Source organism: Sabethes cyaneus, chromosome 1, assembly GCF_943734655.1.
Source record: "Sabethes cyaneus chromosome 1, idSabCyanKW18_F2, whole genome shotgun sequence".
In the NCBI taxonomy this organism is placed as follows: domain Eukaryota; kingdom Metazoa; phylum Arthropoda; class Insecta; order Diptera; family Culicidae; genus Sabethes; species Sabethes cyaneus.
Window position 1 is genome coordinate 75,760,910 of NC_071353.1, and position 13,239 is coordinate 75,774,148.

At 40.4% G+C, this 13,239-nt stretch overlaps 3 protein-coding genes across 3 annotated transcripts; 2 read left to right on the forward strand and 1 right to left on the reverse strand.

Annotated features, from left to right (window-relative positions):
• The first annotated feature begins 482 nt into the window (after positions 1 to 482).
• On the forward strand, positions 483 to 1,487 carry LOC128745844 (uncharacterized). Its single transcript, XM_053842915.1, has one exon. The coding sequence runs from the start codon at positions 483 to 485 to the stop codon at positions 1,485 to 1,487; it is 1,005 nt and encodes a 334-aa protein (XP_053698890.1).
• A 140-nt stretch (positions 1,488 to 1,627) lies between these two features.
• Positions 1,628 to 2,797, forward strand: LOC128745845 (uncharacterized). The gene has a single exon (XM_053842918.1). It carries the CDS (start codon positions 1,628 to 1,630, stop codon positions 2,795 to 2,797), a length of 1,170 nt encoding a protein of 389 aa, XP_053698893.1.
• Positions 2,798 to 6,083: 3,286 nt separating this feature from the next.
• On the reverse strand, positions 6,084 to 7,535 carry LOC128742155 (putative transferase CAF17 homolog, mitochondrial). The gene is made up of 2 exons (XM_053838398.1): positions 6,365 to 7,535; positions 6,084 to 6,307 (listed from the first exon to the last, which is right to left on the reverse strand). The coding sequence occupies exon 1, from the start codon at positions 7,368 to 7,370 to the stop codon at positions 6,369 to 6,371; it is 1,002 nt and encodes a 333-aa protein (XP_053694373.1). The 5' UTR covers positions 7,371 to 7,535; the 3' UTR covers positions 6,084 to 6,307; positions 6,365 to 6,368.
• Between the last annotated feature and the right edge of the window lie 5,704 nt (positions 7,536 to 13,239).

A 13,239-nucleotide genomic window follows, 5' to 3' on the forward strand; every position in this document is an offset into this window, starting at 1 on the left:
TTAATGAGTCTAGATCGATTGAATCATTTGTTTCAGTGCAACTAAAATTCATACATACATACGGCATACCGAAAGTTCGAAAGAACGAGAGAACGAACATACATTGTGTGACTCGAGACTCTCACAGACTTCGTGAAATGAAATAGTACGACAAAGAGGGAGATCTAAGATCGCCCGAAAAGAGACGCACGGAGATGAGAGTATTAATATCGTACCCGAAACGAGCGCGTCAGTTTTTGGACGAACGTAGACGTTAGCGGACGTGGTTGGCTCGGGTGGAGGCAACCGAGACGGACACTACAGATAGCACCACAACTAAACTGCGTGTAGTATTCGACGCATCCTGTAAAACATCTACGGGCATCTCGTTGAACGATGGTTTGATGGTCGGGCCTGTGGTGCAAGATGATCTGCTAGCAATTCAGTTACGATTCCGTCTCCACCGAATAGCCATCGTCGCTGATGTGGAAAAAATGTATAGAATGATCCAAGTTTTTCCATCAGATCAACGGCTTCAATGCATCCTGTGGAGAGATTCTCCGAACGAAACAATCCGTGTCTATCATCTGACTACAGTAACGTACGGTACTGCATGTGCACCGTACTTAGCAACCAAGTGTCTGCAGTGTCTCTCAGACCTAGAGTCCGAAACTTTTCCCGTAGCGTCAAGGGTGCTGAAAAATGATTTTTATGTTGACGACATGTTAACCGGTGCTGACGATATTGAAACCGCAAGCCACTTGGCGCATGAAATGATTAAGCTTACTTCCTCCGGCGGTTTCAACTTACGAAAGTGGACCTCCAACTCAAATGCGCTTCTAGATCAATTGCCAGTTGACCTTGTTGACAAACGACCTGCTCGAGAACTTGATATAGCGCATACTACAGTAAAAACACTCGGTTTACTCTGGGATACTTCTTCTGACTGTTTTCTGTTCCACTCACCTGTGTGGAATACAAATGCAATCATCACTAAACGAGTCGTACTGGCAGACACGGCTCGTCTGTTCGATCCTCTCGGCCTAGTGGGGCCGGTTGTCGTTCTAGCAAAAATTTTTGTGCAAGAGTTGTGGAAGCAGAAGTGCGAGTGGGATGAACCGTTACCCGAAGCGTATCAAAATTTCTGGATTGAATACAGAAGAAATTTGTGTGCTCTTTCGTCATTATCGATTCCTCGGTGGGTGGCATTCAGTACCGATCTGCTTTCCGTCCAAGTTCACGGTTTCTGCGATGCTTCCAGCAAGGCATATGGGGCATGCCTCTACCTTCGCAGTACCGCTTCCAATGGTGCAGTGGAGGTACGACTAATCACAGCAAAATCTAAGGTCGCACCGTTAGAAGATCTCAAACGAAAGAAAAAGGTACAGACCATACCCCGACTGGAGCTGTCCAGCGCGCTTTTACTCAGCCACCTCTATATGAAAAGTTCATCGCTAGCACCACAATTCAGCATACAGCCTATTTCTGGACCGATTCCACAATTGTGAAGTATTGGCTGTCATCGCTACCCTCACGATGGCAAATGTTCGTTGCAAACCGTGTCTCGGAAATCCAACACGCTACGAAGGGATGTCCTTGGAGCCACGTTGCTGGCGAAGAAAATCCTGCAGACATCATTTCCCGTGGAATGCCTCCGGTTCAGCTGCAGTATGAAAGGTTGTGGTTCGAGGGTCCACTATGGCTACGTCAAGATCCAAGTAGGTGGCCATCTGAGGTTCCTGATGGAGAAATCGATCATGCAACCCTGGAGGAGAAGAAAGTTGTGGCCCTCCCAGTCAAGGCTGACTTCGTAAATGAATTATTTGGTCTTCGATCATCGTTTTATGGCCTAATTCGGTTGCTTGCTAATATTCGCCGATTTGTACATAACTTACGACATAGAGATGCAAGACGCACAGGTTTCTTAACACGCGCTGAGCATGAGGATGCTATAACATTCCTGGTCCAACAAGCTCAGCGAGAATCATTTTCAGCTGAGATAGCCGCACTGAACAAAGGCAAATCCATCAATTCGTCGTCTTCGATAAACAGGCTAAATCCAATACTTGTTGAAGGCATATTGTGCGTAGGCGGTCGTCTGGCTAAGGCGCCAGTGTCAGTTAGTAGGAAACATCCGATGATTTTGAGTCACCATCATCCATTGGCAAGATTGATTCTACACGACTATCATTGCAAATATTTCCACTGTGGGCTACAGCTTCTCGTGTCCAGCGTACGTGAGCGGTTTTGGATTACACGTATCCGGAGCCTAGCAAATTCCGTTATGCACGAGTGCGTTCGGTGCTTCCGCAGCAGACCGAAAGTTTTGGACCAACTAATGGCCGATTTGCCGGAGGAACGAGTGTCTCCATCGCCTCCATTCCTAAGGACAGGCGTGGATTACTGTGGACCATTCAACATCAAATATCCCATTCGTCGATCCACCGCCAGGAAACAGTTCGTCGCTATTTTTGTCTGCCTCGTTACGAAGGCGATCCATCTTGAGCTGGTTAGCGATTTGACCAGCGAAGCATTCCTCGCCGCATTAAGACGATTCGTTGCTCGCAGAGGCAAACCAGTTGTGATCATGTGTGATAACGGCACCAATTTCGTCGGCGCTAATCGTATGTTAAAGGAGCTGCGACAATTATTCATCGAACAAAGGTTTCAACATGCAGTAGCCCGTGGAGCGAATGAGGAAGGCATAGAATTTCGCTTCATTCCGGCAAGATCTCCAAATTTCGGTGGATTATGGGAGGCCGCCGTCAAATCCTTTAAGGGTCATTTCAAGCGTACCATCGGTGATCGTGTGCTCTAGTACGATGAGATGATCACTGTGCTGCCACAAATCGAAGCGATTCTCAATTCTCGGCCTCTTACTCCAATCAGCAACGATTCATCTGATTTTGAAGCATTGACACCAGGACACTTTCTGGCACAACGACCGTTAATGGCGATTCCTGAGCCATCTTTAGAAGCCCTTCAGAAAAATCGGTTGTCAATGTGGCAACAGGCACAAGATTACGTTCAGCAAATCTGGAATAAATGGTCAACCCAGTATCTATCCGATCTGCATAATCGGACCAAATGGACGCGCAAGCGTGACAACATCTCTGTAGGAACTTTGGTTCTACTCAAGGAAGATAGACTTCCACCTCTAAAATGGAAACTTGGCCGCGTAATTGAGATCCATGCCGGGTCGGACGGCAATATACGCGTTGTTACTATCAAGGCCGAAGATGGTCAGTATCAGAGGGCAATTTCAAAAGTTTGTGTCCTTCCGATACGCGACAACCTAGAAACCGAACAGAATTAATCTGTATTCTGTCACGTTTTGATGATTTTGTACTGCTACGTAGAATTACTGCCAACATTTCTCCAAGCTCCGACTATCCAGTATACAATCTTGGTCATCCGTCTATCATTAGCTAGTCCTGCATGATTAGCAGCCCATGTATCGTTTTGCATGCGTAAGGTCTACGGTGGTGTTCTGTCCGTCATAATATAAGGTTCCTGATTCTGTCGCTATCATTTTGTTGAAGTAGGAGGATACGTCGAATTGATCAGTTCGTTGGTGAAAGAGAATCCATGGCATCTCCAGATCCATCGCTGACGGTACACCTCATCGTGTCTACGAAGAAGTCACCATAACCATCCGTCCTACAAAGGCTTTCCCAGTCATCCGTCGTGCGACCAGGAACATCGTTGGTGCCTAGGCACCCGCGGAGGCCAGGAGGCCTCCGCTTCTGGCAAGTCATTTAATGTTTGGGTTATATAGATGAAAAAGCACCCTCTCATCTTTCAGGATAGCCATTTCCGTCGTTGATCCGTGGATCAGATATCCTTGGATACCTCACCGTGGCCGTAGCCGTACCAGGAACAACCAGTTAGAAGACAAGGTTCCCCGTCCCGTCTGGCAGTAATTGAAACAGCTCATCGGTGATGCTTTGTCGCATCCGTCCTCGAGTGTATCCAGTACCAGAAAGGTGTCGCAGTAGATGTCATCAATCCGTAGCAAAGGCAGAAATCATTCAACATTCGTAATACAGCAAAGTTTCGTTAATTGGTGGTTCGTTAATTGGGCGGTTCGTTAATTGGGTGTTCGCTAATTGGGCTATGTGACAACCTGAATGTCAAAATTGTATGGAATTTTCGAGTTTAGAAATTTCTAACAACTGTCAGTCGGCCCAATTAGCGAATCAGCTGGAGTGCAGTCGTGGCCCAATTAACGAATTCAGGCTGTAGTGCTATGTTACATCAAAATACATCAAAATACGTATAAGAAGATCCAGAATTAGCAGTCTTAACCAGTTTGAATGACTTGATCAGTTGAAATCGTAGTGATTCCAAGGTGGGCGGTATGTTCGCGCAAAAACTTTATCACCCTAATGTTCAGCATAAACATCTGTACATTCTCACGCTCTTATAGCGTAATGCATTCTATCAGACACTCACTCTCCCGTTATCAATAGATCGAACGTAGTCGATCATATGTATATGTACCGATCATCATTAGATAGAATAAATTAGTTATAATCAGACTGACCGTGCGCGCAGATCTATATCGCTCTTTATCCGATTAAAGTCGAGGATAAATATATCCACCAGTTTCCTGCATTAAAAGTGTTTTACTTAAAAGATCAGTTTTGGTGTTCAGTGCTATAGTCCGAAATCCGGTTCAAAGTTGATTCTGTCGAAACAGGCCACGACTGCACTCCAGCTGATTCGCTAATTGGGCCGACTGACAGTTGTTAGAAAATTCTAAACTCGAAAATTCCATACAATTTTGACATTCAAGTTGTCACATAGCCCAATAAGCGAACGCCCAATTAACGAACCGCCCAATTAACGAACCACCAATTAACGAAACTTTGCTGTACTCAGAAAAGTTAATAGTTCGGAAAAGTTAATCGACCGATTCCCCAATCGATTAACTTTTCCGAGAGTTTACTGTATTGCATAAATAGCTTATGAGATAACGAAACGACTCGCACTTATCCTACGCGTCGTGAGCATTTTTCTATTTTGCTTTTTTGAACCCTAAAAAATGTTTGCAATCTGCTTTGAACAATCCCTGACTCAAAAATCAATTTGTGTTAAAATTTACCAAAAAATAAGCGTGTATGTGCTTTACAAATACCCAAGGGGTTTCCAACAGCAATGATTACTACGCACCTTCGAAAAAAATTACTTTTGATTACTTTACTGAATACCTCTGATTACCTATATAAATTTATCATGATTACCAATGATTACTTAATATTATCATTGATTACTCTACTGATTACCATTGATTATCTAATTAATTCGTAAATGATTACAAAAGTAATTTCTGATTACTACGCACTTACACGCCTTACTGGAAACCCCTAGCAAATACCATCAAACAGTGGTTCACCCAGCCGCCACAGATGTCTCTTTACCACCACGCAAAATTGCGCAGAGTGGCGTATCTATGTACTATTAATAATCTAAGATTCGGGGGAATTTTTTTCTGGGAAATGGTGCTTTCTGGGGAACGATTTTCTGGGGAATGGGATTCTGGGAAATGGGTTTATGGGGAATGGTTTTCGGGGGAATAGTGTACAATCACAGTGTACTGGTACCTTTAGAATGAGTACGCGTGTGTGAGAAAATTAGACCACACGAGTGCGGGCTTCGCAACACTGACCAAAAGTCGACTAGTCGAGCAAAGTGACACTCGACGTGACTTACGGAATAGGGCCCATAATATATTTAGATTGATTATACTATAGAAAAACTATGCTTGTGTATACAGCTCAACCATTTATTTCGAATGATCCTTACCATCTTTACAGACGTTGATGTGAACGACTGGTCGGACGCTCCTGTCTAGTATTTACATATCTATAATAGCCCTATTCGTATATGACAAGACAATTTAACTCTATTATTACAACCCCAATTACAGGTATATTGTAAAATAAACTTTGAAAGGTAATGGTTTATTTATTTTCAAATTTCTGTCTAATTTTAGCTCTAATCTCAAGAGGAAAGTTAGCAAGGGAATTTAAACTGCAAGTCTTACAGTACGTATGTCCATAGAAAAAACTGCACCCACTATTGTTACAAACCAGTCGTAAGCACATGTGACAATTGCTCCCCAACACAATTGAATACTCCACTGGACTGGCTTGCACCGATGACGGTGGAGAAGAGAAAGGATCTTTCATTATAAAATAATTCTCGTGATATTGCATGTTATTGGTAAATGAAGTAGTTCGTCCGTAATAATGGTAAACCTCAGTCCAGTGACACAAATCGCATGTAAAAATTTGCTCTCGATCAGGATATTCCGTAGACATATCTGTAATAAAAATATTTTCTGCTTAAAGTATTCACTCTTTGATTATTTTAAAATTACAGAACTAAATATTTTTGTGTATTTCCTTCGGCCACCAGCAAGGGCGGTAAACTGTGCAGAAATATTTATTGCCCACTATAAGACGTTGTTTATCGATTACTTTTTCTATTCGAAGCAATCCGAGCCCCGCACGACCTGCTTTTCCTCTTAGCTTCCCAACAACTGTACCCTCAACCAAACTTACTTCGGCATCTTCGAGATTTTGATCTATCAATGCTTCAAAAGCTAGAGGCATCAACCGCTTTCTTATAATGCCTGTATGATGGGTGCGGGCTGTCAATTCCTGGCCAATGTAACAACCCTTATGAAAGCTAATGCCGTGCAAAAAATCACAATTGCATTCCATTGGAAAGCACTTGCCTGGGGGGAAATCGACGATTCCTTCTCCAATTCCGAGCGTATATCGTTGCTCGTGATATTTGATTTTATTATCGATGTTAGTAAGAGGAAAACACCATTTTTTGATGAATTCTTCTTGAACTCCTCTATTTACAATCAATCTATAACCGAGATGTTTCGATCTAGGATCTTCGCAAAAAGTTACGATTTTTTCATCTTGTTTTGTTGTCACACAAAGCGAATCTTCTAGGATTTCAGGACTAAATGCAGCCCATACAAGATACTCAGATATAGAAATATCTATTTGCTTTCGGACACGATATAAGTTTAAATGACGTCTAAGATTTTCCACGATATCACTATCACATTCTATTAAGAAACTGTTCGTGCTTGCTTCTCGGTATATGAGACTGTCGCAAAAAACTCGACCTGATGCATTGAGAAACATCGCATAGAGTGATTTACTTCCTTGGTCAAAATGTTTTACGTCGTTAGTGATCAATCCTTGCAAAAATGTCGCTGAGTCAATTCCTTGCAGCCTTAACAGCGATCGATGCTTCAAATGTTCTAAAGCAATACTATACGATTTAAATCTTGGAACTGAACGCATATCATACGAATTTCCTATGCGATGCGTAATTGGTCTGATTTTTTTAAAGCAATACATCTAGTTGGAAAATATTAATTACCAAAATTGATTTTTTCACGAATCTGCGTTTATTGCTTCTGACGAAACAGGAACGAACCGAACAGACAACAGACTGAAAATTCCTACGGCTTCCGCGAAATTTAACAGTGATCGTTCATGCGAAAATAAAAATATTGTTTTTATTGCGGTTATTTACATAAATTTTCATCCAGTTCCGGCGGTAACCCAATGAGGTTTAAATAGGTGTGGCAGACGAAGACATGTGATGGTATCCAACTTTTTGCGAGCCATAATGGCGGACGTGTTCGTAATATTTGAGCAGCACTTTTGACAATTCCCTAATACATCGCACGTTTTCTTTCCGTGCATTCCTTTAGTTCTACCGTGAACGCACGGAAAGAAAACGTGCGATGTATTAGGGAAATGTCAAAAATGCTGTTCAAATATTACGAACACGTCCGCCATCCACAGTACCAAACCTAATTCTAATAAAAATGCTCCTACCCAAGTAACCACAAGCATTAACGCATAACCCCATATTGGCTGTAGCTCGGCATCGCTAATACCAGACAGCGGTATATCAGCAATTCGCATGGTTAAAACTTTTGTATAAACATTGCTAATGCGTTTAAGCATTATCGTAAATTAGCATTATTAAAAACACTATTTGCGTATATAATGTTACAATATGTTGCTTACAAGCTTTAGGACAAATCTTTAAAACGTACCGTAAATGTTAATAAAATGCTTATACCTGACTTCGTTTTTGCTTATTTACGGCCACTACTCATACTCTGTTTCACCTAACTGCTGCTGTCTTTTTTCAACCAATTGAATTCTAAAATCAACTACGAACGACGATTTAAGTACGACTAATTACAACCCACTCATCTATAACAGCTGTGGTTAAGATATCAAAGGCGCCAGCAAATGAACCATGCAGGGATACACGCACCCATCAGGTTCAAGTCTCATTAAAGGTAACATTTGAAATGCAAAAAAAAATCCATTCGTCGTAAATAATGAAGTAACGCATAGCTTGAGAAGCTGCTAGAACCAGCGGACTTAAAAAATAAATATGAAATATATTTATTTTTGTCTTTTGACACGCCGCCGGCCGAATTGATGTTTTTATATTTTTTTCGCAAACAGGCTAAAAATAACGATATGTCGATAATGCAGGCGAAGCGATGTTTAATTCATGCCGTAATGGTGCTTTAGCAATTGCTATTATAATGCAACTTTAATTTGACAATAGTGGGGCCCTTTTCCACTTTATTACTGCATTTATTGTACATGTAAGAAAATAACACATTATATGATATGCTTTGTAGCGCACTATAAAGCATTACAATTGAATTGATATTATGGGCTAGATGAAATGTTGGCTACACGAAAAATTTATGGGAATGACATTTGTGACAGTGGGGTGGGTTCGTTTTTGGAGTTTGACGTCACGATTCATCGTGATTGGTCGATTTACGATTCCACCCACACCACAGAGAACAGACATCCATTCAGGAACAAATTTTTCGGTAATTCTTGGATAAAATTTCCCAGTAAACCATTTGGTTTGTATATCTCGATTGCAACTGAGGTATCCAGCTTTTTACGAGCCATAATGGCGGACGTGTTCGTAATATTTGAACAGCATTTTTGACAGTTCCCTAATACATCGCACGTTTTCTTTCCGTACATTCCTTTAGTTTTACCGTGAACACGCGGAAAGAAAACGTGCGATGTATTGGGAAAATGTCAAAAATGCTGTTCAAATATTACGAGCACGCCCGCCATTATGGCTCGTAAAAAGCTGGATACGAAATCATATCTGAACGAAAAAGTTATATTTCACGCCATATAAGAACATATATGTACCAAAGTGGAGGCGATATACGTGCGAAAATTTTGACAACTATTTGTAATTATATTTTGCGCAGTTTTTATAACACGCTACTAAATACTCCTGAATATATGATTAAGATATAATCAAATATTGCAATCGTCTATCCTGCTTTATAATTCACAGTCATGAATTGTATATGAAGACACGCACGACTGCAAAACAACTTATTGTTCACTTCGATTTGACATACTCAAATCATTATACAATTCCAATGTGAAATTGATATGAAAACGATTTAATGTGAACTTTCTATTACGATTTTGTGTTATCTGGGTTTAAATTAAAATCACTTAATATGCTAGCGTCACCACCACTATAGTTTCCCAACTAAATGATTCTTTTGATTTGCACACTGACAACCTTTGGCTCCTCTGGCGCTAGTATATATGGACAATAAGCGTTATGCTAGCGCCAGAAGCTAGCTGTTGTGAGTTTAGTGTAGAATTTTCTGCGCCTTCAGCGACATCATCACTATAGTTTCCCAACTAATCTGACATAAGTTTTATCCAAGTGGGGACCTTTCGCTTGGATGTCTGTTCTCTGTGCCCACACCATGATGAAATTTCTTCATTGCACTAACACCACTTAACCAACTATGCCACACCTATATATATTACATTGGCGGTAACCCGCATCATCAATCACCGCAACGATAACAAGGAAAGGTGGCCAAATATTTAAGGTTTATATGTGCAATTGTTACTGACGCTTTAGCAACTAAAACTACATAAAAAACTTCTTTTAGCCTCTTACATTCAAAAATCTGTAGCATATAAATTCATTGAATATCATAAGTATAAAAATATGTGTAAATAGTAACAAAATTTAAGAAGTACGGAATGGTGATGCAAATATCTAAACAATAGAAATTAATCTATTTGTATGGCAGCTCTGGACAAAAGCCCATTCTTCAATATTTGGCGAGCTCAGCATTGGGCGATAATGTATCGATATAACTGGTATCGATTCTCGTGGACGAAATCTCGATAATATTTTTTCGAAATAAATGTCGACCAACATTTGAAAAGGGCGAATAAGCCACCTGTCAAACAGACCGAGCCAGAGTTATTTTTTGCTGGAGCAGAGAAAAATAAACTCTCACTCGTTCTGTTTGACAGTTGGCTTATCCGCCCTTTTCAAATGTTGGTCGACAAATAGTTAATTTCGACCTGCATATATTGTGCGCGCATTTCCTTACTGGACACAACGGTTGAAACAGTCGTGTTTCTGAACGGTCGTAAAAAGGGTCGTTTTTAGCTTTTGACAGATAAAATGTCAAATTGTATCATTATCGCTGTTTCATTATTGGAACCAATCAAGCAAAGTAAATAAACCTAGGAATTACCGTTCTACCAGAAGAAACGGAATGAAATTCAGCATGAAATGAATTTGTATTTTCAACGCCGGTTTGCCGAAATTTCATAGTGAATAAAGCGTAATTTATCCTCCATTATCCAAACAAGCAATAACAAAGCAATAACGTTCGTATTCGAAAACAATTTGTTTAATGCTTTTGTATGATTAACACGAAGTCACGATTAAGGTTGCGACAGAAACGCAATGAGCCTGTGTTGCCAGTTATGGCGATAAAACATTACGAACTGTGTTGCCAATTTAGTCATTTTTTTACCTTTGGAACGTTTGAAACAGTACCTGAACCACAGAGAACAGACATCCAAGCGAAAGGTCCCCACTTGGATAAAACTTATGTCAAATTAGTTGGGAAACTATAGTGATGATGTCGCTGAAGGCGCAGAAAATTCTACACTAAACTCACAACAGCTAGCTTCTGGCGCTAGCATAACGCTTATTGTCCATATATACTAGCGCCAGAGGAGCCAAAGGTTGTCAGTGTGCAAATCAAAAGAATCATTTAGTTGGGAAACTATAGTGGTGGTGACGCTAGCATATTAGGCGATTTTAATTTAATATTTTATCCAAGAATTACCGAAAAATTTGTTCCTGAATGGATGTCTGTTCTCTGTGCCTGAACTCCCCTCGAAATCCATCCGTCAAGTAAATGCACAATATAAATACAGTACCGCCCCGCTAATCCGACAAATTTATAGCCGGATTAGCGAATTTTGACTCGATAATCCGACAGTCAAACTGACGTCAGTGTGAGTTTGAAATGTGGTTTTGTTTACATCCATACGTAAACAACTCCGGAAATTTTTGAAAATATCTGTCGAAAGTACGCAATAACTATGTTTTATACTCGGTAATGCTCAATTTCGTCAACAAAATACTTTGAAATTCTTAGTTAGTGTCGAAATAAGCGCAAGCACATCAGTCTGTTGAGAGTAGCAATGAAAATATTATAGCCATGGCAAAAGTGAACGTATTGTCGATTGAGAGTAGCAATGAAAATATTATAGCCATGGCAAAAGTGAACGTAGTTAGAACACAGAGAACAGACTACCAGGTAATTGACAAAAAGTGTGTAAAAGGTTTTTATGTAATCTACGAGTAATTCTTCAATAGAGCATCCCTCGAGCAGTAAGTGGCAAACTAAATCTTGATGTCGCTGCCATCGCTGCTATGTACCTCCAGCACAAAGGAATATTAATAAAGGTACATGGATATATTTTTAAGCGTTTGGCAAACTATTTCTGGAGGGCGCTACCGGCAGATTTTACACACAAAAAATCGATTACTTTCTTCGAGCCTGTTAATCTGTTCTCTGTGGTTAGAAGCAGCACCATGTGCCATTTCCATTTAGTTAGAAAGAGTGCCATTCTGACTTTAACGGAGACGCCAAACGAAGGTAGTGTTCGATTGAAAGAAGTCAAGTACAATCCAGCTTTTTATGCGCTATAATGGTGGCCGCTATAAATTGTGTTCGTAATATGCGAACAATCTTTTTGACAACTCTGCATACATCAAATCTGACACTCTTCTCTTGCAACACTACCGTGCTCTTTCTTTCGTTTACGTCAAAGAAGGAAAGCAAAACTGTGCGAAATGTAAACAAAACTATCAGGCTTTTTACGCGCTATAATGGCGGACGCTATAAATTGTGTTCGTAATATTCGAACAATCTTTTTGACAACTCTGCATCCATCAAAACTGGGCACTCTTCTCATGTACGGCAGTGTTGCTCTTTCTTTCGTTTACGCAAAAGAAGGAGAGCAATAGTTTTGTTTACATTTCGCACATTTTTGCTCTCCTTTGGCGTAAACGAAAGAAAGAGCACGGTAGTGTCGCAAGAGAAAAGTGCTAGATTTGATGTATGCAGAGTTGTCAAAAAGATTGTTCGCATATTACGAACACAATTTATAGCGGCCATCATTATAGCGCGTAAAAAGCTGGATTGCCTTCCTTCTTTTGCGTGAACGAAAGAAAGAGCAACACTGCCGTACAGGAGAAGAGTGCCCAGTTTTGATGTATGCAGAGTTGTCAAAAAGATTGTTCACATATTACGAACACAATTTATAGCGTCCGCCATTATAGCGCGTAAAAAGCTGGATACGTTTTAATTCAGAATTTTCCGGAGTAGCGAGATCCGGACTATTCCCAAGTAACCACAAGCATTAATCTAAAACCGCCCAAGTAACCACGAAGCTTTATATCAATTCAATTGTAATGCTTTATAGTGCGCTACAAAGCATATCATATAATGTGTTATTTTCTTACATGTACAATAAATGCAGTAATAAAGTGGAAAAGGGCCCCACTATTGTCAAATTAAAGTTGCATTATAATAGCAATTGCTAAAGCACCATTACGGCATGAATTAAACATCGCTTCGCCTGCATTATCGACATATCGTTATTTTTAGCCTGTTTGCGAAAAAAATATAAAAACATCAATTCGGCCGGCGGCGTGTCAAAAGACAAAAATAAATATATTTCATATTTATTTTTTAAGTCCGCTGGTTCTAGCAGCTTCTCAAGCTATGCGTTACTTCATTATTTACGACGAATGGATTTTTTTTTGCATTTCAAATGTTACCTTTAATGAGACTTGAACCTGATGGGTGCG